Source organism: Anabrus simplex, chromosome 2 (genome assembly GCF_040414725.1).
Source record: "Anabrus simplex isolate iqAnaSimp1 chromosome 2, ASM4041472v1, whole genome shotgun sequence".
Lineage (NCBI taxonomy): Eukaryota > Metazoa > Arthropoda > Insecta > Orthoptera > Tettigoniidae > Anabrus > Anabrus simplex.
This window is the reverse complement of record NC_090266.1, coordinates 878,240,687-878,265,580: the sequence shown is the minus strand read 5'-3', so window position 1 is coordinate 878,265,580 and position 24,894 is coordinate 878,240,687. Positions and strand designations below refer to the sequence as shown.

The following is a 24,894-nucleotide window of genomic DNA, read 5'->3' as shown; positions in this document are numbered from 1 at the left end:
TTTTGAGTCACTTTTACCCCCCCTCCACCCAAGTGGTATTTCCGAAAACTAAAAATACACGTTTCTGTATGTTTAATAGAGATAAAAAATACCATTTTTCACTTCTGTAACATGTTAAGTTTTTTAGATATACTGTAAAAATCCTCATTTTAAAATTTCACCCCTTTTGAGTTCCCCTTAAGTGGAGTTTCCAAAAACAAATCACCTATGTTTCTTTACATTTACAGGAGATTCCAAACACCCACTTTTTACGTCTGTAACATTTTAAGTTTCCAAGATATTCTGTAGATATAGTCTTTCAAAAAATTCACCCCAATTTATCACTCCTGTTTAACCACCATTTATTGGATTTTTCTATTGGGATTTACAGGAAACAAAAAAATACGTGTTCCTTTATTTTTAGAGGAGATTCTAACTACCAATTCTTACATCTGTAAATGTTAAAATTTTAAGATGTAGACACACTCATTTTAAAAATTCACCCCCTTTTCACCCCCCAATATTTGGATTTTCCAAAAAGGAAAAATACGTGTTTCTTTATTTTTAAAGGAGATCCCAAACACCAATTTTCAGGTCTGTAATATCTTCAGTTTCTGAGATATAAGTAGCCTCATTAAAGGCATTCAACCCATTATTCACCCTTTTACACCGTTTCTATGGGGATTTTCCGAAAACAAAAGAATACGTGTTTCTTCATTTTTAAAGGAGATTCTAAATACCAATTTTTACATCTATAAACTTTAAAAGTTTTGAGATATAGATACACTCATTTTAAAAAATCACCCCCTTTTCACTACCCCCCATTAATTGGATTTTCCAAAAACAAAAAAATATGTGTTTCTTTATTTTTAAAGGAGATCCCAAACACCAATTTTCAGGTCTGTAATATCTTCAGTTTCTGAGATATAAGTAGCCTCATTAAAGGCATTCAACCCTTTTTTTCACCCCTTTTCACTCCTCCTATTGCGATTTTTCGAAAACAAAAAAATACCTGTTTCTTTATTTTTAATGAAGATTCTAAATACGAATTTTTACATCTGCAAACTTTAAAAGTTTGGAGATACAGATTCACTCATTTTAAAAATTCACCCCCTTTTCACCCTCCCATTAATTGGATTTTCCAAAAACAAAAAAATACGTGTTTCTTATTTTTAAAAGAGATCAAAAGTACCAATTTTCAGGTCTGTAATATCTTCCGTTTCTGAGTATAAGTACCGGTATCCTGATTAAAGGCATTCAACCCATTTTAACCCATTTTCACCCCTTCTATTGGGATTTTCTGAAAACAGAAAAATACGTGTTTCCTTATTTTTAAAGAAGATTCTAAATACCAATTTTTACATCTGTAAACTTTTAAAGTTTTGAGATATAGACACACTCGTTTTAGAATTTCACCCCCCTTTTCACCCCCTTAGCGACGGAATATCCAAAAATCCTCTCTTAGCGAGCACCTACATTTTAATATGAATATATTCCCAAAATTTCAATTCTTTATGTCCAGTAGTTTTGGCTCGGCGATGATGAATCAGTCAGTCAGTCAGTCAGTCAGTCAGGACAAGTTATTTTATATACACTGACTGACAGAGCAAATGCAACACCAAGAAGGAGTGGTCAGAACTTTATGCCAATTGCAGGGTAGACTGACGTCACTGAGGTATGCTCATGATGTGAAATGCGCCGCTGTGCTGCGCACGTAGCGAACGATAAATGGGACACGGCGTTGGTGAATGGCCCATTTCGTACCGTGATTTGTCAGCCGACAGTCATTGTGGAACGTGTTGTCGTGTGCCACAGGACACGTGTACAGCTAAGAATGACAGACCGCCGTCAACGGAGGCATTTCCAGCAGACAGACGACTTTACGAGGGGTATGGTGATCGGGCTGAGAAGGGCAGGTTGGTCGCTTCTTCAAATCGCAGCCGATACCCATAGGGATGTGTCCACGGTGCAGCGCCTATGGCGAAGATGGTTGGCGCAGGGACATGTGGCACGTGCGAGGGGTCCAGGCGCAGCCCGAGTGACGTCAGCACGCGAGGATCGGCGCATCCGCCGCCAAGCGGTGGCAGCCCCGCACACCACGTCAACCGCCATTCTTCAGCATGTGCAAGACACCCTGGCTGTTCCAATATCGACCAGAACAATTTCCCGTCGATTGGTTGAAGGAGACCTGCACTCCCGGCGTCCGCTCAGAAGACTACCATTGACTCCACAGCATAGACGTGCACGCCTGGCATGGTGCCGGGCTAGAGCGACTTGGATGAGGGAATGGCGGAACGTCGTGTTCTCCGATGAGTCACGCTTCTGTTCTGTCAGTGATAGTCACCGCAGACGAGTGTGGCGTCGGCGTGGAGAAAGGTCAAATCCGGCAGTAACTGTGGAGCGCCCTACCGCTAGATAACGCGGCATCATGGTTTGGGGCGCTATTGCGTATGATTCCACGTCACCTCTAGTGCGTATTCAAGGCACGTTAAATGCCCACCGCTACGTGCAGCATGTGCTGCATGTGCTGCGGCCGGTGGCACTCCCGTACCTTCAGGGGCTGCCCAATGCTCTGTTTCAGCAGGATAATGCCCGCCCACACACTGCTCGTATCTCCCAACAGGCTCTACGAGGTGTACAGATGCTTCCGTGGCCAGCGTACTCTCCGGATCTCTCACCAATCGAACACGTGTGGGATCTCATTGGACGCCGTTTGCAAACTCTGCCCCAGCCTCGTACGGAAGACCAACTGTGGCAAATGGTTGACAGAGAATGGAGAACCATCCCTCAGGACACCATCCGCACTCTTATTGACTCTGTACCTCGACGTGTTTCTGCGTGCATCGCCGCTCGCGGTGGTCCTACATCCTACTGAGTCGATGCTGTGCGCATTGTGTAACCTGCATATCGGTTTGAAATAAACATCAATTATTCGTCCGTGCCGTCTCTGTTTTTTCCCCAACTTTCATCCCTTTCGAACCACTCCTTCTTAGTGTTGCATTTGCTCTGTCAGTCAGTGTATATAGATGTATTCATGAGTATCCATGTACATGCTGTGACTATTCTTTGCATTCTACAATATGCAAACATATTCATTTGGTTTTGAGGAGAGCCCATTGTACTCATCTGTTCTGGAGTTCCTGAGTTCTTTAACTATTTTGAAAATTTTCCCTAGGTGCAACTTCATGGCATGTATATTTTATTTCACTTGTTCATGGTAGTTTATAGTTTACTCAGCATATCTGTAAATGTACTGTACCAGGAAGGCATAGGCCCTGGCACATATAAATTACAAATTTTATTTTCTAGCATACAATTCAGTTCCGATACGTGAACAGCTGTGCGAGAGAATGTTCTCGTACCTTCTGCACTCCGCGAGCGAGAACGCAAGTCAAGCAAGGTCAAGTGACATCACTGCCGCTTGCAGCATACTTCCCCTACCGAAGTTTCTCGGCTATTTTCAAGAACTTTTTAATGCCTGGACCGATTAACACGAGACCAATGCTGAATTGTAGCCAATGTTCTGGAAACAAAACCCTGCAAATTTGAAATCAATCCATCCGCCGGTTTCCAAAATATGACAATTTAAAGTCTGGGAGGAATACTCGCCCCTTCATCACCTGATTCCAAGCGCTGCCCACCAGACGTGTATATATAGGCCACTGGGTCAAGGCCATAGCCAGTGCAGTCCCGTGTACAGACTAGTGTGTGTGCAGAAAGTATGCTCCGTCGTGATTCGCGAGGACATAATCATGGCTGTAATCGAACGCTGTTGAAATAGTGAAAGAATGTCATACCGTACGTGAAGTTTCCGACGCGCCGCGATGACGGTAAGATTCTAGACGTTTCTCAAGGTGAATTATCGTAATATAACACTTGTGAATCTTTGCTAGTTGCTTTACGTCGCACCGACACAGATAGGTCTTATGGCAACGATGGGACAGGGAAGGGCTAGGAGCGGGAAGGAGGTGGCCGTGGCCTTAATTAAGGTACCAGCATTTGCCTAGTGTGAAAATGGGAAACCACGGAAAACCATTTTTCAAGGCTGCCGACAGAGGGGCTCGAACCTACTATCTCCCGAATACTGGATACTGGCCGCACTTAAGCGACTGCAGCTATCGAGCTCGGTACTTGTGAATTTAGTAACAGAGTAAAGCTATAATTTGGAGAGAGAATTGAAGAGTCCAATATTTTATGGACTAGTACACGACATCGTGAATTTTACTAATTTTGTATAATTGTGAACTATGACAATATCCTAAATCATTGTGTGTGGCAAACTGAAATCATAATTTACAACAACTTCAATCATTCTAAGACATATTTCTTTTACAATAATATATCAGTGAACTGTGTGTAACTTTATTTACTCGACAAGGGCAAGACTTAACTATTTTCCTAGTGCACTTTCTCGATATTTCAATCACCACTGTGAGAAACCCAGTGAACATGAAGGACTTTTTACAATAAAATTAAGTAGAACAGACTAGTGTGATGTAAATACAACCATAAAATTGCCATAATCTGTTAATAATATTTGTTCAGAGACTGTGATAGAGACTGTTACAAATCACATTTTCAAGTGCTTATGGACTGTGCTCACTACTTTACAATCGTATTTCAGACATACAGTAAAACCTCATTAATTCGAAGTCGTTGGGACTCAAAAATGGGACTTCGAATTACGTGATTTCGAATTAACCGCCAATTCGCAATTCAGAAGTGCCAACTCTTGCCGCGTTACAAAATATTCTAAGGCCCGTTACAGCATGCAGTTAACCTTGATTCACAATTTATACCTTTCAAATGCCATGAAAAAAGAACTATTTCCAAAATGTACCCAAGAAGGTGCATTTACAGTATTCAAATAATGCTCTCGGATATCTTACTGGTAAACATAACCTCACGCAACGAAAGAGAGAGAGAGAGAGAGAGAGAGAGAGAGAGAGAGAGAAAAGCACGATTCAAAGACGATGAGATATCTATGCTGGCTCCCCTGTGGAAGTGCTTTATTAATTGGATTACTATACTGTATGCATTTTAGATGCCTTGTATTTACACAGAAAGTACCCGACGCCCTTAAAATCGAATTTTCCTATGACTCTATCCTTGTACGATTTCCCGCCATGGCACTTCTCTCGTACTTCAGAAATGTGAACACTTGCCGCGTCACAAAGTATTCTAAGACCCATTGAAAATGAAATGGCGTATGGCTTTTAGTGCCGGGAGTGTCCAAGGACATCTAAGACCCATTAATACATGCAATCACCTCGATTCACGGTTTAAACCTTTCAAATGCCATGGAAAAAATCTATTTCCGAAAGGTATCCAACAAGGTGCATTTACAATGTTCAAATAATGCACTTGGATTAATCACTGACAAACATAACCTCACGCAACGAAAGAAAAAAAAAAATCGCACAATTCAAAGATGAGAAAGTCTGAATTTCGGTAATGGGGCCGACATTGTATTTCGAATTACGAATTATCCGTATTTTGAATTAAAAAATTGAAATAACATGCAAAACTGTATCTCATGTTTCCGGGAACGAGAGCTTCTTCGAATTAGGCGGGATTTTGAATTAACCGATTTCGAATTATCGAGGTTCTACTGTAATTAGTGACGATTATGAACTGTGTTAATTCTCAAACCCATGAACTGTGTATATAAGAACTGTGTTTTCTGCAGCATGCACTGTGAATGTTAATTTAACATCGTAAAATCAATGTAAGAATAGAACTGTGCATTACGACGGTGTGTAGTATTAATATCTGTGATATTTGTGAATTCAACAGTCCCAATTGAACTTTCCGTGTTCCGATATTTCCACCAAAAACAACAGAAATTTTGCTCTATTGGTGAAAAATATCTAATTCCCTCCATGGGAATTTAGAATTTTCCATTTGGAATTGCTAGGCGGGCAATAATTCCATTGTGGAGATTTATCTCCCGTATGCAGTTATCAGACTGTGCCTCAGATATAGGCTTCTGATAAGCTCACCTGCATACACCCAGCGTCAGTGGGTAGGGTTTGACACATCCCACTCTGACGAGTCTAGTGTCAGACCTAAGACGAAACGTTGGTTAATAGAGCAAACGCCTGAAAAGCCTTACATCTGATACATCGAAGGACGTCGACGTGGTATCTTCACTGGACATCGCCGGTGCTGAGTTTGAGTTTTCGCCCGCACTCCGCGGAATGTTCCAGACACCAAGTCACCAACTCAACACTCTTAAGCAGATCTTCTCGTATTCTGAGCGAGTAATCACAACTGACTGACTTTTTTTTTTTTCTTTACAAAGCACTTAGTCCAGTACAGTGCTATTACAAGTGCTTCGTTTGGATATTAATTCATAACTTTATCGTCATTTAAAGAAGTTCACATTTTGCTATAAATTCATTTTCACATTACCTAGATGAACTTTAGGATTTTCAAGTGCTTTATTAATTCCATTTTTTTTTTAATTCAAATGAACTGAAAGACATTCAGCAAGAGATTAAATATTTTATTTAATTTTTCCATGACAAGTGTGTGTTCATTTTTGTGGTTTAAAATTTAGAAAGACTGTAGGTCAGCACCATAAATAATGAACTGATCCCAGGTGCAAATTGATATTTTGTGTTTACATTCAAATTAGAAAGACTGTAGGTTATTCATGTTCTATGGAAGAGTGATAATTATTCTTGATATTCTCAAGCAAACAGACTTCAAGAAGATCACAACATAAATCTTCGATTTTACATTTTTTACAAATATTAACTACAAATTTGAGTTCTCCATTCAGATTGCAGGGTGATATATCTGTGGATATTGTTAATAAATTTTACAAAAAAGAATTACCATCTATTATTTGCCCTGCGATACTATCCGTCTCTGTACCTGCTCCAAAATACACCGAACATTACCCGAGATCCTTCCCATGCTCAAACCCCACAATCATTTCCCGGTACAATATCTTCATTCTCCTTGCGTAAGTCAAAATTATTTTCCAGTTTAGACATGTTTTTTTACACTATTCTCAAATGAATCATTCAGTATATTTGGCACAATGGCTACGGGCTCCTTTGTTACCTTCCTACCAGTTTCATTATTCCAGCACAAGCAGCCATGCATTTATTTTTGGAACTAATGAATTTGTCATTGGCAATTATTTTTCAATGTGTCCTCTACATAATTATTTAATCGCATTTTACCTTTCTTTGCCTTCCAAAATACCCTGCTTAGCTTTAACATAAAACAGTATCAATGAGTTCTTAATGGCTCAAGATGAGGAGTGTATCATTTTGACATGTTTTCTTGTGTACTATTGTATTAATATTTTAATAAATGAATGTATATAAAAAAAAAATGAGTTAACATTTATTGAAAATAATTTCTACATATTACTGTAAAATGCAGTTGGTGTTTCAATGCTGATAATGATCCTGCAATCATTAAGAGGGGAATTCCTCAAGGCAGTATTATTGGACCTTAAATAATATGACTGGAATCCAAGATAAGGCTTTTTGCAGATGATGTCATTCTGTATAGAGTAATAAATAAGTTACAATATTGTGAGCAACTGCAAGAAGACTTCAACAATCTTGCGAGATGGACAGCAGGCAATGATATGATGATAAATGGTGTTAAGTCAGGTTGTGTGTTTCACTAATAGGAAAAGGCCACTCAGTTTTCATTACTGCATTGATGGGGTGGAAATTCCTCATGGGAATCATTGTAAGTACGTACGTGTTGATATAAGTAAAGATCTTCATTGGGGTAATCACATAAATGTAATTGTAAATAAAGGGTACCGATTTCTGCACATGGTTGTTAGGGTGTTCAGGGGTTGCAGTAAGGATGTAAAGGAGAGGGCATTTAAGTCTCTGGTAATACCCCACTTAAGAGTAAGTTTCCAGTGTATGGGACCTTCACCAGGATTACTCAACACGAGAAATGGAAGAAATCCAAAGAAAAGCAGCTCAATTTCTTCTGGGTGATTTCTCACAGAGGAGCATTACAAAAATGTTGCAGAGTATGGGATGGGAAGACTTGGGTGTAAGGAGACTAAGTGGTACATTCTGAGCTGTCAGTGGAGAGATGGTGTGGAATGACATTGGTAACAGAATAAGTTTGAGATCACAATATGAAGATAAAGTTAAAATTCAAGATGATAAACTTGGACAAATATTATTTTATAAGAAGAGGAGTTAGTGATTGGAATAATTTACCATGGGAGATATTTAATAAATTTAAAAATTCTTTGTAATTCTTGAAGAGAAGATGAGTAAACAACAGACAGGGTATGTGCCACCTGGGCAACTGCCCTAAATGCAGTTCAGTGGTGACTGATGCAAATGACAGAAAACATGACCGAATGACAGAAAACATGACCGACAAATGGTGAATAAGTTAATCTGGGAAGGAGAGCTGAATCAGAAAGTGATGGAACAAACAATATAGAGACAAAAATATTCCAGACATGGTGCTAATAAAACCAGATGAGCACTATAGAAAAATTGAAGTGATCATGAAGATCTTTTCTGTTGTAGTTGAAAATAAATGTTAGAGAACAGAATGCTATAAGACTATTAGGCAATATCATAACGTCGATAAGAGAGACATAGGGAAGTTTAAAAAAATTAATTATGATTAGTTAAAAATGGTGAATGAAGATATAAACAGACTATGGAATGAGTTTAATGAAATTGTTGGGGAGTTTGAAAACAGGTATGGTATTTTTCTAAAGTGGTAAGTAATGGTAAAGACCCACTGTATTATAACAGAGGTGCAGGTCAGAAAGAAATAGGAATATATGAGGAAGTAAGGAGAGACTGAAAGAACTTACTAGGAAATTTAATTTAGCAAAAAAAGTCAGCTAAGAATAACATGATGGCAAGCATAATTGACAGCCATATGAATTTTAGTGAGTAATGGACGGGTATGTATAGGTACTTTCAGGCAGACACAAGTTCTAGGATGGACATTCCAGGGAAAATTAATGAACTAGGAGATTGTATATGTGAGGACTTCCAATAGCATAAGAATTCAGTTAGCAATATGTGAAGATACTTTGATGTAAGATTAATTTCCAGGTCGAGGAGGTGACTAATACAGGCACAGTAGTGGAATTTACCTATGATAAAGATGTTTACAAAAATGTTACAAAAGTTGAAAGCTAAAAAAAGCAGCTGGCTTTATTATGAATTCAGGGTAATCAGTAGAAATATGCTGCCATATTGGAAATATTTATTTGTTTACTGTTTGTAAGGAGCTCTAGCCCCACTGTTATAAAGGAAAGGGTGATAAACATAAAGCAGATAATTACAGGCCAGTCTGCTTAACATATGTCACATATAAGCTCTGGTTTGATAGAAGGCCGTTCACGTTTAGGAAAAGTTATTCCAGTGAAGCTCAACTTGTAGGATTCCAACATGATATAGCAGATAATTTAGATTCAGGTCGAATGGACTATAGGTATCCATCCATGGTGGTGGTGGTGATTATTGTTTTAAGAGGAACTGGGCAACCATCCTCTATTAACACTAATCAGAGGGAAGAGATCTGACACTTTGAAAAAAAAAAGAAGGTAGCGGCCAAAGGAAGGTGAGGGCCATGAAGACTTGTAAAGTGAAAGTCTCTCTAGACCTCAAAAACCTAATACCATTGGGTCAGAAAAGAACAAGAAATGACCAAGGGAGATCGGATAGGATAAATGAAAGTGCAGAACTTGGTGTGTAAGTAAAGGGAAGCACAGCCAGGACTCAGCCAAAGTCCCCACAGTCGTCAACCCGTGCTTGCAAGTTTAGGGTTCCTGGGCTCCTTTTAGTTGCCTCTTATGGCAGGCAGGGGATGCCATGGGTGTATTCTATTGCCCCCAACCACAGGAGGTATTGATTCAAGGATTTTGGAAGGGTAGATCATTAGAGACTACTGACGAAAATGAGGGCTAATGGACAAAAGAGTGGTTGAATGGCTGGCTACATTTCTAGAAAGAACTCATAGAATTAGAGTAGTTGAAGCATTACCTGATCCTGAAATGGTTATCTGGAATCGAAGATAAGACTTTTATGCTGTTGATGTTACAATGTATATATTAAATAAGCTACAGGTTTGTAAGCCACTAAAAAAAAGAGATCAACAATGTTGTGAGATGGACAGGAGACAAGGGTATGATGGTAAATGGGATGAAAAGTCTGGTTGTAATTTTCACAAAGAGGAAAAGCCCTCTCAGATTTAATCACACTGTTGATCAGGTGACAGTACCTCATGGGGATCACGGTCTAGGTCTTAATACAAAGAAAGATTCATGAATGAGATGGTACATAAAGATTACACATCTCTTCATATGGTTATGAGGGTATTTAAGGGTTGTAGTAAGGACGTAAACCAGATGGCATATACAGTAAGTCTCTGGTAAGACCCCCAATCAGAGGATGGTTTCAGTGTGTGAGACTCCCACCAGGATTACTTGATACAAAAACTGGACAAGATCCAAAGGAAAGCAGCATAATTTCTTCTGGTGATTTCCAACAAGAGTAGTTTTTGAATATGTTGCAAAGAAAAGACCTGGGAGTAAGGAGACAAGATGCTCTGAGCTGTCAGCGGAGAGATGGCGTGTAACTGGCGTAGCCAGGAGGGACGGGTTTACTGGGGTTTAGAAACCCTATGGAAATTTTATAAAAGAAAATAAACGGAAACTGATAATAAACAATTGAAAGTCGACTCAATGGGTTGGCTCTTTTGAACATTCACAGAGACATAATTGTAAAACCAACAGATCTCTTGAATCTGTCTTCTAAGAAGCCTCGAAAGTTGGATTTTAGATTGTAAACTGAGCTGTAAAACTGCTGAGCTTGATCGTATTGTTTTTTTTTCTGTATTTTAATGTAAGATTCTGTAGTGTACTGCAATCTGAATCTCAACGTAATTCATTTGTATTAATGTCTTTATGATGACACTCAAGCATGTGTCACTGAGCACACAAGGTGCACACCCACAAGCACCTTCATTATGTTCTATCATAATTTTGTAACTTTAAGCCCCCCTCCCATAAGTTGACCTGCAACTTGCCTGTAATGGCATTAGTAGACGAAAAAGCTTGGAGTGGAGCTTTTAAAGGTAGGATAGATCACAATATGAGGATAACGTTGGAATTCAAGAGGACAAATCAGGGCAAATATTTATTAAGACGAGTTAGGGATTGGATCAATTATCGTGGGAAATGTTTGACAGATTTCAGAGTTCTTTGAAATCATTGAAGAAAAGACTAGGTAAAACGATACGGTATCTGCCAATTGGACTGATCACGGCCTTAATAAGAATCCTTCATAATTCATCAATGAAATTATAAAACGTAAAAAAAAAAAACCACCCCAAATCCTCATTATTTCTGCTAACCAAGCTTGAAAAGTCTAATAAATTGTACAAAACTATGTGAATAATGAATGCACCGACACGAATTCCTCGAAGTATGAACAGTCCTAAATGCAGATCAGTGATGATCAATTTCAAAGAATCCTTCATAATTCATCAGTTATATTATCATGTGTAAAGAACACCCCTAATTCTCGTTTTTTCTGCTAACATAGCTTGAAATGTTGAATCCTTATGCAAAACTATTGGTTACGTAATTCTAAATGTGGACAAATAAGAGTACTGACTCGGATTTCTGTGTAACAACCTGAAATAATTCCATAATTATGAATGTGGACTATAAAAACACTGCCTCAGCTTTCTGTGCAACTTAACCTGAAATCATTCGTAGTAAAACGAAGAAAAGAATCTTATCCTTTCGTATTAGAGTTTAAATTATTACTCTGATAAATTTAATTCTTGTTTTAGTTTATCAGGCTGGATTCGATCACTGATGCCCTCACCAGCTGATCATCGTAAACAAACTAATCGCGAAGTTGCCATCACCAAAGCAAGGGAATTATCAGAATAAAAGCGGCCACGGCCAGACACTGCGAGAATGCGTTGTGATTGGCCAGGTCGTATTATCGCAGTGTTATACCGAGACGCTTGTCTGACACCTGAAAGGTAATAGCTAAAAATATTACAGAAATTGGCTGCTCCCATGTGTTTAAGTGGGAGATAGAATACTTTTTGACTAGCGGAGTGGATCATATGAAATAAATTTCATTTTGGTCTGTATTGATGATTTATCACTGTAAACAGTATTGAAAAGGTGGACCTTCTCATCCTTGTTTTTAGAGGAATGGAATCGAACAGAATTATCAATATCCGCACAATTTCATTAACGATCAGGATCTTTTGTACCACCGTTTGGCAGCAATTGTGTATCAGCTGGAAAATCAGCTGTTTTTTATATACAATCAGGAAGTTTATGTTTCATGGTAGTTATTCACCTTACAAATAACGGACACAAAAATGTATTTAGTTCAGAAATATAATTTCCTGTATGGCAAACCCACAGCAACAACATACCAGGACAATATCCAGACAGAATCACCACAGCTATGGGCCAGTTCAACCATTTGCTGGTAAACTAGATGGCAAGTATATGGGAGGGGCAGTACTTGGGTGTGTAAATCACCTGGTGCTTTGGCTAGCATGCTTACCACCTCCGCGTAAGTGCTAAGTAGCTACTTACCCGGAGCTAGACACCGATATATGAGGATGGCTAGATTGATTTTCAGCGATTCCTTGTTTTAAAATGAGGTGCTATCTATCGTCAGATGAATGAAGCTCATTTCAATTATCTTATTTTCCTGTGCTTGCATCTGCTGATTATCACCAACAAACCTAACAAGGGGAATCGGCAGAGTTACGGAACTACATATGTCAAGCTTTCGTGACGTCTAACTACGTGGGTTCAAAGTCAATACCTATTTGAGCATAAAATCACGAGATTTTAACGTTTAAATTTTCTTACACCAGTTATAAGCTGCCGTGTAAACCAGCACTTTGGAAAGCATTCTCGCACAGAGAATATGATGGCTGAATGACTAGAAGTAGTGTTGATAAAACGCTGGCAAACGACAGCTTGTGATTGCCGAGCATGCTTGAAGAGGAGGAAATCGGTGTTTGTTAGTCGGAGGTTCGAGTCCGATAAAGGACGATTTCTTTATTTCGCTGTTAAATGATCGTGTGAGTCGCGTTGTTGAAGACAAATCTAAATCGTGATCAGTTTTCATGTTACAGGTACTCTGTTAAGTTCATTTCTAAGTAGCGCTTGAAAGAGCTATTTGCAGTCAAATAAGCTATTACCAACAGAGGTGCAATGGACTTGTACATGGCCATTTGATTAATGAAGAAAATGTTCAAAATGACCACCTCCTTTGTTAACGCATATCTGAGTACGGTAAAAGTGAGACATTCTTGCTTGCTGCAGCGTATGTGTTCAAACCTGATTATACTTTGCTGTAAAGATTACTATGTGTTGTTTGATGTGCCCTGCGTGTGAAGTCCAGTCTTTCTTCCAGTTGAACGTGAGCAGTTGTTTGGTAAAATGGGTGTGCCATAATAACAAGTGCAGTGTGCTTCATTCGTTGTAGCTTGTTTGCCACATAAAAGTTGTATGTATTTATTCCCTTCTGATGTATGCTTTCTTTCTAAGGGTGAAAACTGACTTTTGAGACTCAAGGCAGTTAAATCGTAACTACGAATGCCATAAGAGTGTAAAAATAAAAATGAAAAGCTTGCAGCTAGATTCAAACTGTGAATCCGTCAGAAAAATCAAATGCTGGCTGCGATTAGTACCATGTAGCTACTCCAGACAGCAAAGAATTTCTCATATCTCTGTACTAACAGAATAATCTATGTTATGACTGTGCCCACCTTTCCCATTAATACAGTGAGTAGAGTATGTCCAACTATTATCAACATTAAATATGCTCAATATGGAAGACAACATACAAACCATTCAATTCGATTAACTGTAGTGAGCTATTTGTTCCCATGAATATCTGCTTATCAACATAAACTTAAGCTCAGCTACTGATCCTACTCTGATCAAGCACAACAAACTGTTAGGTATAGATGTAATAAATAGCACCATATGATACTGTGAAAAATGCATTTCTATCAATTGTGATGTGATGAGACTATACAAAATGACGGTGAATTGACATGGCTGTAATTGGTCCTAACCTATCACATTTTCTATGATACTGTGACCACATTTACATTTTAAAAATTCATATGAATAAAACACTGCATTTTCGCACCTCTACTCGTTCCTTGTGCCCTAATGGTACAAGTTCTGAACTCAAATGTGCAGACAGGTTTACCCTGCTGCAAACACTACAGCGTGCTAAAGAATCAGGTCTCTCTGAAGCCCAGATTTTTGCAAAAATTTCCTACGAGTAGAGTATGTACCTATTACTTGGTTAAATGAGTCCAGCATTATGTTTCAGGTGGTATTCACAATGAGTTTGTCCATACTCGGCACTTACATGTCGATAATTATTATGTCTGATCATTATAACTTCCTTAGAAGAATATCTGAAACTTCAGTCAAGTCAAGGCATTTGTCATAACGAGGGACCAGCGTTCCTATATCCTCTGCAAAGAAGTCTACTGCCAGTCTATGCCAGATGAGGAAGACTACTATGAGACCCTACGTCGCCTCCAGAGAGCAATATAAAACAAAAGAAGAGGCATGCTCTCATCTGGTGTGGTTCTGATCCATGACAATGCACAACCGCATAGTGCCAATGTGACAAAAGAACTTCTCCAAACGTTCAAGTGGGAAGTCTGATCACCCACCTTACAGTCCTGACCTAGCACCCAGCGACTATCACCTCCTTCGAGAAATGCAGGCGTGGTAAGGTGGACAACGCTTCGCTACCAACGAAGAGCTTCAAGACGCTGTAAGGACCTACCTGAGCTCACTGGTAGCAGACTTCTTTGCAGAGGGTATAGGAAAGCTGGTCTCTCGTTATGACAAATGCGTCAACCTTCATGGTGACTATGTAGAAAAATAAGTAAGAATGTACAAATCTTTTGGTAATAAAATCATCTTTTTATCTCAATACGTCTATTATTTATGGCCTATCGGAACTTGAACAAAAACAGCCCTCGTAGAATGGTACAGTGGTTTTGAGATGGGCCTCGGGCCTCACTTACTGCCTCTTGTACCGTTTTTGCATTGTGCAAGGAAGTCTATATCGGACTAGCTGTATGTAAAATTGCTGTAAGATGTTGCGCAAGATAGGACTAAGAGACATTTAATTCCTAGCTGGTTGCATATGTTTGGGAAAAAATGTTGGCAGCTGTACCACCCAGTATATTCCCTTGTTGTCTTACATTTTAAAAATTCATAAATAAAACAATGCATTTTCGCACCTCTACTCATTCCTCGTGCCCTAATGAGTATATCTAATAGCATTCAATGGCATCTACAAGTGAAATGTAATGGTTGGCTTGTGCACGTAACCTGTATCACTTTTTTAGCCAACAGTTCAGCTATTATTATAGTTAACATTACAACAGGTGCGTATTTTCAAAAACGCACCAATGATTATATTGGGTTTGTATCAAATTTAATTATCTGTTTGTTGTTCATTCCTAATTTGCATATCAGCCTTGGTGCAGCTTTGCAACGCAATCTTCCATTTTTCACAATGTCTGTACCCACCTTTCCCATTGATACAGTCAGTAGAGTATGTCCAACTATTATCAACATTTAATAATGCTCAATATTGAAGACAACATACAAACCATTCAATACAACTAACTGTAGTGAGCTATTTGTTCCCATGAATATCTGCTTATCAACATAAACTTAAGCTCAGCTACTGATCCTACTCTGATCAAGCACAACAAACTGCTAGGTATAGATGTAATAAATAGCACCATATGATACCAAATAAATATTAAGCAACACCATGTATCTTCACATAGTTACAACAGTAGGTATCTTTTTGCATTACTAACTACTATAAAATCCATCCTGTCTCTCTGAACCAATCTCCCAATAGAAGATGCTGCACAAGAAATCAATGTAACACTCAAACAAGTGAGCACTGAAAACATATTATGAATGATTAGTGACACTGTCAAACAAATTTTTCTTTTTTTTTTTTTTACTATGAATGAAGAAACTAACCAGTAATGATTTGTTATTCAAAGCTATTCAAATGGAAAATAAATCAATCATTTAAATAGGTAATAACAGTTATTTTATCACTAACTTTATTAGAAGCTTCACCAATGTCTCCCTTGTAAACTTCAGGTTCTATCCTTGTACCACTCATTAAGAACATGCTGTGGTTTATCCATGCCACCAGAAACTACATACAGAGGTCAAATACTGAGCTTAAAAATCATAATATGCAATCCATGAAATACAGCTTGAAAAGTATTTGGGTATAACTTTACATCCCGCAGCCCAACGTTTATAACATTAAAAGGAAGTAATAATAATAATGTTATTTGCTTTACGTCCCACTAACTACTCTTTTACGGTTTTTGGAGACGCTGAGGTGCCAGAATTTAGTCCCGCAGGAGTTCTTTTACATGCCAGTAAAGCTACCGACATGAGGCTGACGTATCTGAGCACCTTCAAATACCACCAGACTGAGCTAGGATCGAACCTGCCATGTTGGGGTCAGAAGGCCAGCGCCTCAACCGTCTGAACCACTCAGCCCGGCTTATAAGGAAGTGAAAATAATGCAAATCTTACTTGGAATTCCTTTTAGAGGAGAGATGTGCTCATCGCCATGTCCAGGAACCCACCATCCCGCTCCAAGAAGTACATTTACTTTTATAACCTAATAAAGAGCAGCAGCAGCCGCCATCATCCATGGCCAAAGTAGCTTCTTGCATTCTCATTGGTCAATGTCAACAGAATGTGACGTTATTGCCAACAATGCTGATAAATACATTGCGTTACCAACCCCGGCTAAATAAAAGCACAAAAAAAACACCATGTAAAATAACAATGTGGCTTGTAACTGTCCGGACCAATGGTCTTGTCCATATCCCATCCTAACCGTCCGCACGGCAAGAACCAGTCCAGACCAGTCATGTTTCCACACGAAACTAGGAGCGTAGGGTCGCTTCGTGGCTTCTAACCGTACAGACAAAGGGTCTTGTCCACGTCAAGAATCCTAACCGTCCAGACCAATCGTCTTGTCCACGGCAAGAATCCTAACCGTCCAGACCAATCGTCTTCCGTCCAGACCAATCATGTTTTCACACAAAACTAGGGGTCTAGGGCCGCTTCACGGCTTCTAACAGTCCAAACCAATGGTCTTGTCCACGGCAAGAATCCTAACCGTCCAGACCAATTGTCTTGTCCACGGCAAGAATCCTAACCGTCCAGACCAATCGTCTTGTCCACAGCAAGAATCCTAACCGTCCAGACCAATCGTCTTGTCCACGGCAAGAATCCTAACCGTCCAGACCAATCGTCTTGTCCACAGCAAAAATCCCAACCGTCCAGACCAATCGTCTTGTCCACAGCAAGAATCCCAACCATCCAGGCCAATCGTCTTGTTCACGGCAAGAATCCTAACCGTCCAGACCAATCGTGTTTCCTCATGAAACTAGGGGCCTAGGGCTGCTTCGCGGCTTCTAACTGTCCAGACCAATGGTCTTGTCCAGATCTTATCCTAACCGTCCGCACGGCAAGAACCAGTCCAGACCAATCGTATAACAATGATCACCACCACCAGCTATCGAAGCACCTCACTCATTATTTCCTCAGAACAGAGGTTGGCAGCTCTGAGCATAGCTTCACAACATCCTTCCCGAGAAGGCCACGAGCATGTAAAAAAAACGACAGTCGTTCAGTGCGCAGCTGAATGTAGCGAGTACTGGGCTGCGAGAAATAAAGTAATAATGTTCAACAGGGATCATTCATAAAAAATACACTTACCTAGGATCAATCCCACCATTGTGCTCAGATACCCTGTACCAGATCCTAAGTTGAGAAAGCTCAGCCCAGTTTTAATAGAAAGGCTCTCCATGACTTCACTGTATATACAAGGTGCTGAAAGGTGTAAATTGCCCCATTTCCATGCTAGGTCCTTATATGCATTATCTTGAAATTCTGGCGTAAAGTAATGAGCACGATCTACTGCACGAAACACACGTTCAACAGATGGTGTTTTAATGTAATCGGCCTCCAAAAGGTTATCAATGAGATCATCATTGTCTTCTCCTGCACTCACTGCACCACCCATTCTTTATCTTCAATCAAATTCAAAACAGATGGTCAACAGCGATTATCTGAAACACAGGCCATTAGTTACCAATTTAGAATTCAGAAAGGAAATCCAACGTGTACGCCTTCAACATAACCTTTTCTTATTACTATAAACAAGTTGATCAGTACGTCTACCTGTACACATAATTATGTTTCTCATTTTCAAGTGTCGGCACTAATGACTAAGAAATAAATGGAAATAAATCACACCAGCTGATTCTTGATTCGTACTCCACAACTACAAGTTTACAACACCACACGACGGATGGAGATATTAGTAGCACATATAATTCTCCATCCAGACGTCTACAATCACACTATTTCTACAAGCAAAAATAGTGCATGGGTACGATTTCAAGGACAATCAGCTGGCGAGATGAACGGATGCAAACAAAAACACTTTCTGGACGCCATAACAAAGCAAACGTAATCATTACAAACTAACAAAAAGATACTTCTCTATGTATATAACAGTATATCCTGATTTCACGGTTTATTAAATTAATTAATGTTATACGGCTGTGCTGAATCCGTACTACCTTTTATCTGACAACTACGCACTGATTTTCCAGCGACGAATCGTTCGGAAGCTCCCACGAAGGCCTGCTCAATCTACGAAACAAACATCAGCTGAGGGAGTTCAACCGCCTCCTCCTACCAACCACTGACAGTTGCTGGGTAGAGAACTGACAGACGAACATCGCTCGCTACATGGCGTATGGCGCAGGAAAAAAAAAAGGTCCAGCAACACTTGATCGATACGATTTCATCTATTGGTTGTCGATAGTAGAAATTGCGGGAAAAACGAAAAACGAAATGAAAAAACAGTATATATTCAACAAATTCCGCTTCTGTTTTAAAATGTTCATGACAAACGCTCCTCTTGCAAACAAAAGTACGAACAATTCTAGATAATAATAATAATAATAACAATAATAATAATAATAATAATAATAATAATAATAATAATAATATGACTGTGTGGTTTAGATCACATACCTTTCATCTTGCATTCGGGAGATAGTGGGTCCGAACTCAACTGTCGACAGCCTTGAAGATTGAAGTACTTACTTAAAGCCCACGGTCGCTTTCTTCCCACTCTTAACCCTTTCCTATCCCATCGTCACCGTAGTTAGTTAGTTTATAATGTTTTATTTTATCTGGCAAGATTAAGGCCTTCTCTCCCATCTAACCAAGCACTGAAATATAACTTACACATATTACATTGTATTACTTTACAATAATTACATTTAACACAAATTAAATAAATAAGTTACTGTAATACAAGAATGAGAGCCTCCGTGGCTCAGACGGCAGCGCATCGGCCTCTCACCGCTGGATACTGTGGTTCCAATCCCGGTCACTCCATGTGAGATTTGTGCTGGACAAAGTGGAGGCGGGACAGGTTTTTCTCTGGGTACTCCGGTTTTCCCTGTCATCTTTCATTCCAGCAACACTCTCCATTCTCATTTCATAGCATCTATCATTCATTAATAAATCACTTTGGGAGTGGCGACCCCATCGTACTAACAGCCTATATCTGCTTCATTCATTACATCCCTGACCCGGTCAATGACTGGAAAACAGGTTGTAGATTTTCATTTTCAATACAAGAATGATGAGATTAAATTAAGATGAAAAATGTTAGATAGGTATAATAAAAGGAAAAATGTAAAATGTAAAAAAAGACGCAGTACATAAAATTTAATAACATTTGAAAAACAAATCGGGTGTAAGAGTTTTAGACTAATCTTCTACCAGGAAATCCATGAAACCACAACGATTGTGAGTAGCAAAATCAGGTTTACAGATGATCCTTACTGGTGCATGAAGTGTCTCCAAAGTGCTTCCTTGAAAGTGCTAATAGCGCTTAACCCTCTGATACTTTCGGGAAGGAGGTTCCACTCACGGCAGGCAAGTACTGTGAACGATTTATCATAGATGGCAGTTCTATGGGTAGGCAAAGCAAGGATGGAATTATTAGTAGATCTGGTGTTAAGACTGTGATAAGAAGAGAGGTATTTCAAATATGAAGTAAGGTAAAATGGCTGTGAAGAATGAAGGATTTTATGGAGATGGCACGGGGTATGCACAGTGAGACGGATTTCTAGCAGGGGCCAAGATAGGTGGTTATATTAAGGAGTTACATCGTCATAGTACCTAAGGTTACAGACGTATCTCACACATGCATTTTGACCACAATGTAATCTGTTCAATAACTTGCACCCAGCGTCTCTATAAATCACGTCACAATAGGCGAAATGAGGGAAAACCAGAGCTCCTACAAGCAATTTTTTTTATAGTTTTTCCAGAAATAAGAATTTATACCCACGCAGTATGTACAATGCAGAGAACGTTTTCTGGATGATGTTTGTAATATGTGTTTTCCGTAACATGTGATTGTCAAAAGTAACACCTAGGACTTTTACTGATGGCCTGAATGGTATATTAGTATTACCTAACCTTATAGATGTTATCTCTGCTCAATTGACCTTCATGAGTAGTTTCGGCTATCAAAGAATGATGGCTTGCGTTTTGGCTGGGTTTAACGTAAGACCACATCTCAATGACCAAGAAGAAAACGATGTTAGATCCTGATTGATTTTGTCTATGGCCAAAAATATTGGATCTGGAGATGTATGGAGGTACATTTGTACATCATCAGCGTAAATATGGTATTTGCAGTGTGTTAGGTTTTGGGAGACATCATTAATGTAAATAGAAAAAAGAAGGGGTCTTAACACCTACCTTTGGGGCACACCACACAGCACGGACCATCAAGTTGATTTGTTTATCCTACCTGTAACACACTGCCGATGGCTATGCAAGTAGGAATGCAACCACAGGAGGGCGCTGTCCGAGAAATGGAGGGAATACAATTTCGAGAGCAAAATGTCAATGTCAACAGAGTCAAAAGCTTTGCTCAAGTATACAAGTATTAATAATGTCACTTCCTTGTTGTCCATTGCTTCTCGAATGTCTACTGTGACCTTCAGTAGTGCCGTTGTAATACTGTGTGCTTGAAAAAACCAGATTGTAGTGGGTCAACTAAGTTGTAATTCATCATGTAGTCTGTTATTTGTCTATGAGCGATGAGCTCTAGTGCTTTTAATAAAGCAGAAAGTATACAGATGGCTCTGTAGTCAGATAATTCAGAAGGGGAAGCTACTTTTTTAGAAGACATAGAATGCTCGATTTCCATGTTTCGGGAAATGTGCTCTCTACAAGGGAAGAGTTAAATATATTAATTAGTGCAGGTAATATCACATCCAGAATGAATTTTATCATCTCTATTCCTATACTGTCATTTCCTTTCGGCATTGATGTTATCCAATTTATAGCAAACCTTACTTGTGAGTGGGTTGCTGGATGGAAGGAGAAGTTCAATCAGTCACTACTGATCTGCATTTAGGGCAGTCGCCCAGGTGGCAGATTCCCTATCTGCTGTTTTCCAAGCCTTTTCTTAAATGATCACAAAGAAATTGGAAAATTATTGAACATTTCCTTTGGTAAGTTATTCCAATCCCTAATTCCCCTTCCTATAAGTGAATATTTGCCCAAATTTGTCCTTTTGAATTCCAACTTTATCTTCATATTGTGATCTTTCCTACTTTTAAAGACACCAGTCAAACTTATTCGTCTACTGATGTCCTCCCACGCCATCTCTCCACTTACAGCTCCGAACATACCACTTATCACAAAGTTGATACAAGGAGTAATTTAATACCACCTATTCAATACAATTTATTCCACTATTGTGTGGTTAAATATACATGGAAATTACCAGAAATTTGCGAGGTACATGTTTCGCCCACTGTACCCCGCAAATTTCTGGTGATTTCCATGTGTATTTAACCACACAATAGTGGAATAAATTGTATTGAATAGGCGGTATTAAATTACTCCTTGTATCAACTTTGTGATTAGCTATTCTTCAATACGGAATAATGATAAGAATAATGGTTTGTAACATACCACTTATTCAAGCAGCTCATCTCCTTTCTCCCAAATCTTCCTAGCCCAAACTTTGCAATATTTTTGTAACGCTACTCTTTTACATAAAATCATGGTCCGTATCGCACTTCAATAGATTCACAATTAAGTATTTATTTATTTTCCACCTAGTCGATACAATGATTGCTTAAGGCAATTTTTAATGGTCAAAAGTGGTACATGTTTCGTATATTATCAACATCTTCAGCCACATAACACTGTTTAGATGAAAAATATATAAAATTGACAAAGTAATGCTTTAGAGGAAGTGTCCTTAAAAATTAACATAAGATTGACAAGATTAAAACAAACAAATAACTCAAGAGAAAATATATAAATTATTTCTACAATAGAAAGCAGTCATCAAGGAAACACTTGTACAATATTCCATAGAGAAATTGTCCTAATAAATATTCTTTTCTTAATAATTCATGAAAAAAGATCAATTTATAAATTATAAATTATACAATTTATAAGTAATTATCGAAATGAAGAAATCCTGATATCACAGTGCGGCTCTTATTATTAATGTAGATGAAAATATAACTAATTCCTAGTTGTCAAATATTATTAAGCCTGCTTTCCTTTGGAACAGTAACTCCTGTCATTCTTTCACAGTTTTGCGCCGGGTGTAGAATATAAGAATCCATTATATTATCAAATTCTAGTATATCTGAAAATGCTTGAGAAGGTTCAAGAAAAAAGAATTGGAATTTCTCCACCTACAGATAGCCCTACAACTTATTCCTCCTCAGTTGAAGCTATAGGTGACAGCAAGGAAGTTCTTGACACACCTATATCCCCCGCTCCTCCACCTCCTCAGGTGCAAGAGCAAGGAAGAACGCATCATCAATATTACACCCGGCGCAAAACTGTGAAAGAATGACAGGAGTTACTCTTCCAAAGGAAAGCAGGCTTAATAAGATTTGACAACTAGGAATTAGTTATATTTTCATCTACATTAATAATAAGAGCCGCACTGTGATATCAGGATTTCTTCATTTCGATAATTACTTATAAATTGTATAATTTTTAATTTATAAATTGATCTTTTTTCATGAATTATTAAGAAAAGAAAATTTTTTAGGACAATTTCTCTATGGAATATTGTACAAGTGTTTCCTTGACGACTGCTTTCTATTGTAGAAATAATTTATATATTTTCTCTTGAGTTATTTGTTTGTTTTAATCTTGTCAATCTTATGTTAATTTTTAAGGACACTTCCTCTAAAGCATTACTTTGTCAATTTTATATATTTTTCATCTAAACAGTGTTATGTGGCTGAAGATGTTGATAATATACGAAACATGTACCACTTTTGACCATTAAAAATTGCCTTAAGCAATCATTGTATCGACTAGGTGGAAAATAAATAAATACTTAATTGTGAAACGCTACTCTTTTGTCGGAAATCACCCAGAACAAATCGAGCTGGTTTTCTTTGGATTCTTTCCAGTTCTTGAATCAAGTAATCCTGGTGAGGGTCCCATACACTGGAACTATACTCTAGTTGGGGTCTTACCAGAGACTTATATGCCCTCTCCTTTACATCCTTACTACAACCCCTAAATAACCTCATAACCATGTGGAGAGATCTGTACCCTTTATTAACAATCATATTTATGTGATTACCCCAATGAAGGTCTCTTCTTACATTAACACCTAGGTACTTACAGTGATCCCCGAAAGGAACCTTCACCCCATCAACGCAGTAATTAAAACTGAGAGGACTTTTCCTATTTATGAAACTCACAACCTGACTTTTAACCCCATGTATCATCATACCATTGCCCACCGTCCATCTCACAACACTATCGAGGTCACCCTGCAGCCGCTCACAATCTTGTAACTTATTTATTACTCTGTACAGAATAACATCATCTGCAAACAGCCTTATCTCTGATTCCACTTCTTTACACATATCATTGATATATATAAGAAAACATAAAGGTCCAATAATACTGCCTTGAGGAATTCCCCTCTTAATTATTACAGGGTCAGATAAAGCTTCGCCTACTCTAATTCTCTGAGTTCTATTTTCTAGAAATATAGCCACCCATTCAGTCACTTGTTTTTCTAGTCCAATTGCACTCATTTTTGCCAGTAGTCTTCCATAATCTACCCTATCAAATGCCTTAGATAGGTCAATTGCAATACAGTCCATTTGACCTCCTGAATCCAGGATATCTGCTATATCTTGCTGAAATCCAACAAGCTGAGCTTCAGTCGAGTAACCTTTCCTAAACACAAACTGCCTTCTGTCAAACCAGTTATTAATTATGCACACATGTCTAATATATTCAGAAAGAATGCTTTCCCAAAGCTTACATGCAATGCTTGTCAAACTGACTGGCCTGTAATTTTCAGCTTTATGTCTACCACCCTTTCCTTTATACACAGGGGCTACTATAGCAACTCTCCATTCATTTGGTATAGCTCCTTCAACCAAACAATAATCAGATAAGTATTTCAGATATGGTACTATATCCCAACCTATTGCCGTTAGTATATCCCCAGAAATCTTATCAATTCCAGCTGCTCTTCTAGTTTTCAAATTTTCTATCTTACTGTAAATGTCATTGTTATCACAGGTCAATTTTAATACTTCTTTAGTATTACTCATCTCCCCTATCTGGACATTATCCTTGTAACCAACAATCTTTACATACTTCTGCCTTTTTAAGATCCTCGCATACACACTCCCCTTGTTCATTACTGATTCCTGGAATGTCCTTCTTTGAACCTGTTTCTGCCTTAAAGT

The 24,894-nt window shown here is 38.5% G+C and overlaps 1 protein-coding gene across 2 annotated transcripts in view; it reads right to left on the bottom strand.

Moving 5' to 3' along the window:
• LOC136863164 (protein-L-isoaspartate O-methyltransferase domain-containing protein 1) overlaps positions 1 to 18,817 on the bottom strand; it is a 101,433-nt gene extending 82,616 nt beyond the window's left edge. Inside the window, exons 1-2 of one of the 2 annotated variants that reach the window (XM_067139517.2) lie at positions 18,679 to 18,817; positions 17,810 to 18,162 (exon numbers count right to left, since the gene is read on the bottom strand). In XM_067139517.2, coding sequence (XP_066995618.2) covers positions 17,810 to 18,116 — 307 coding nt within the window. In that variant the 5' untranslated portion in view covers positions 18,117 to 18,162; positions 18,679 to 18,817. Of the gene's footprint in view, positions 1 to 17,809; positions 18,163 to 18,274; positions 18,577 to 18,678 lie in introns of those variants that run through there. The other variant, XM_067139518.2, reaches the window with a different exon arrangement.
• Positions 18,818 to 24,894: the final 6,077 nt, after the last annotated feature.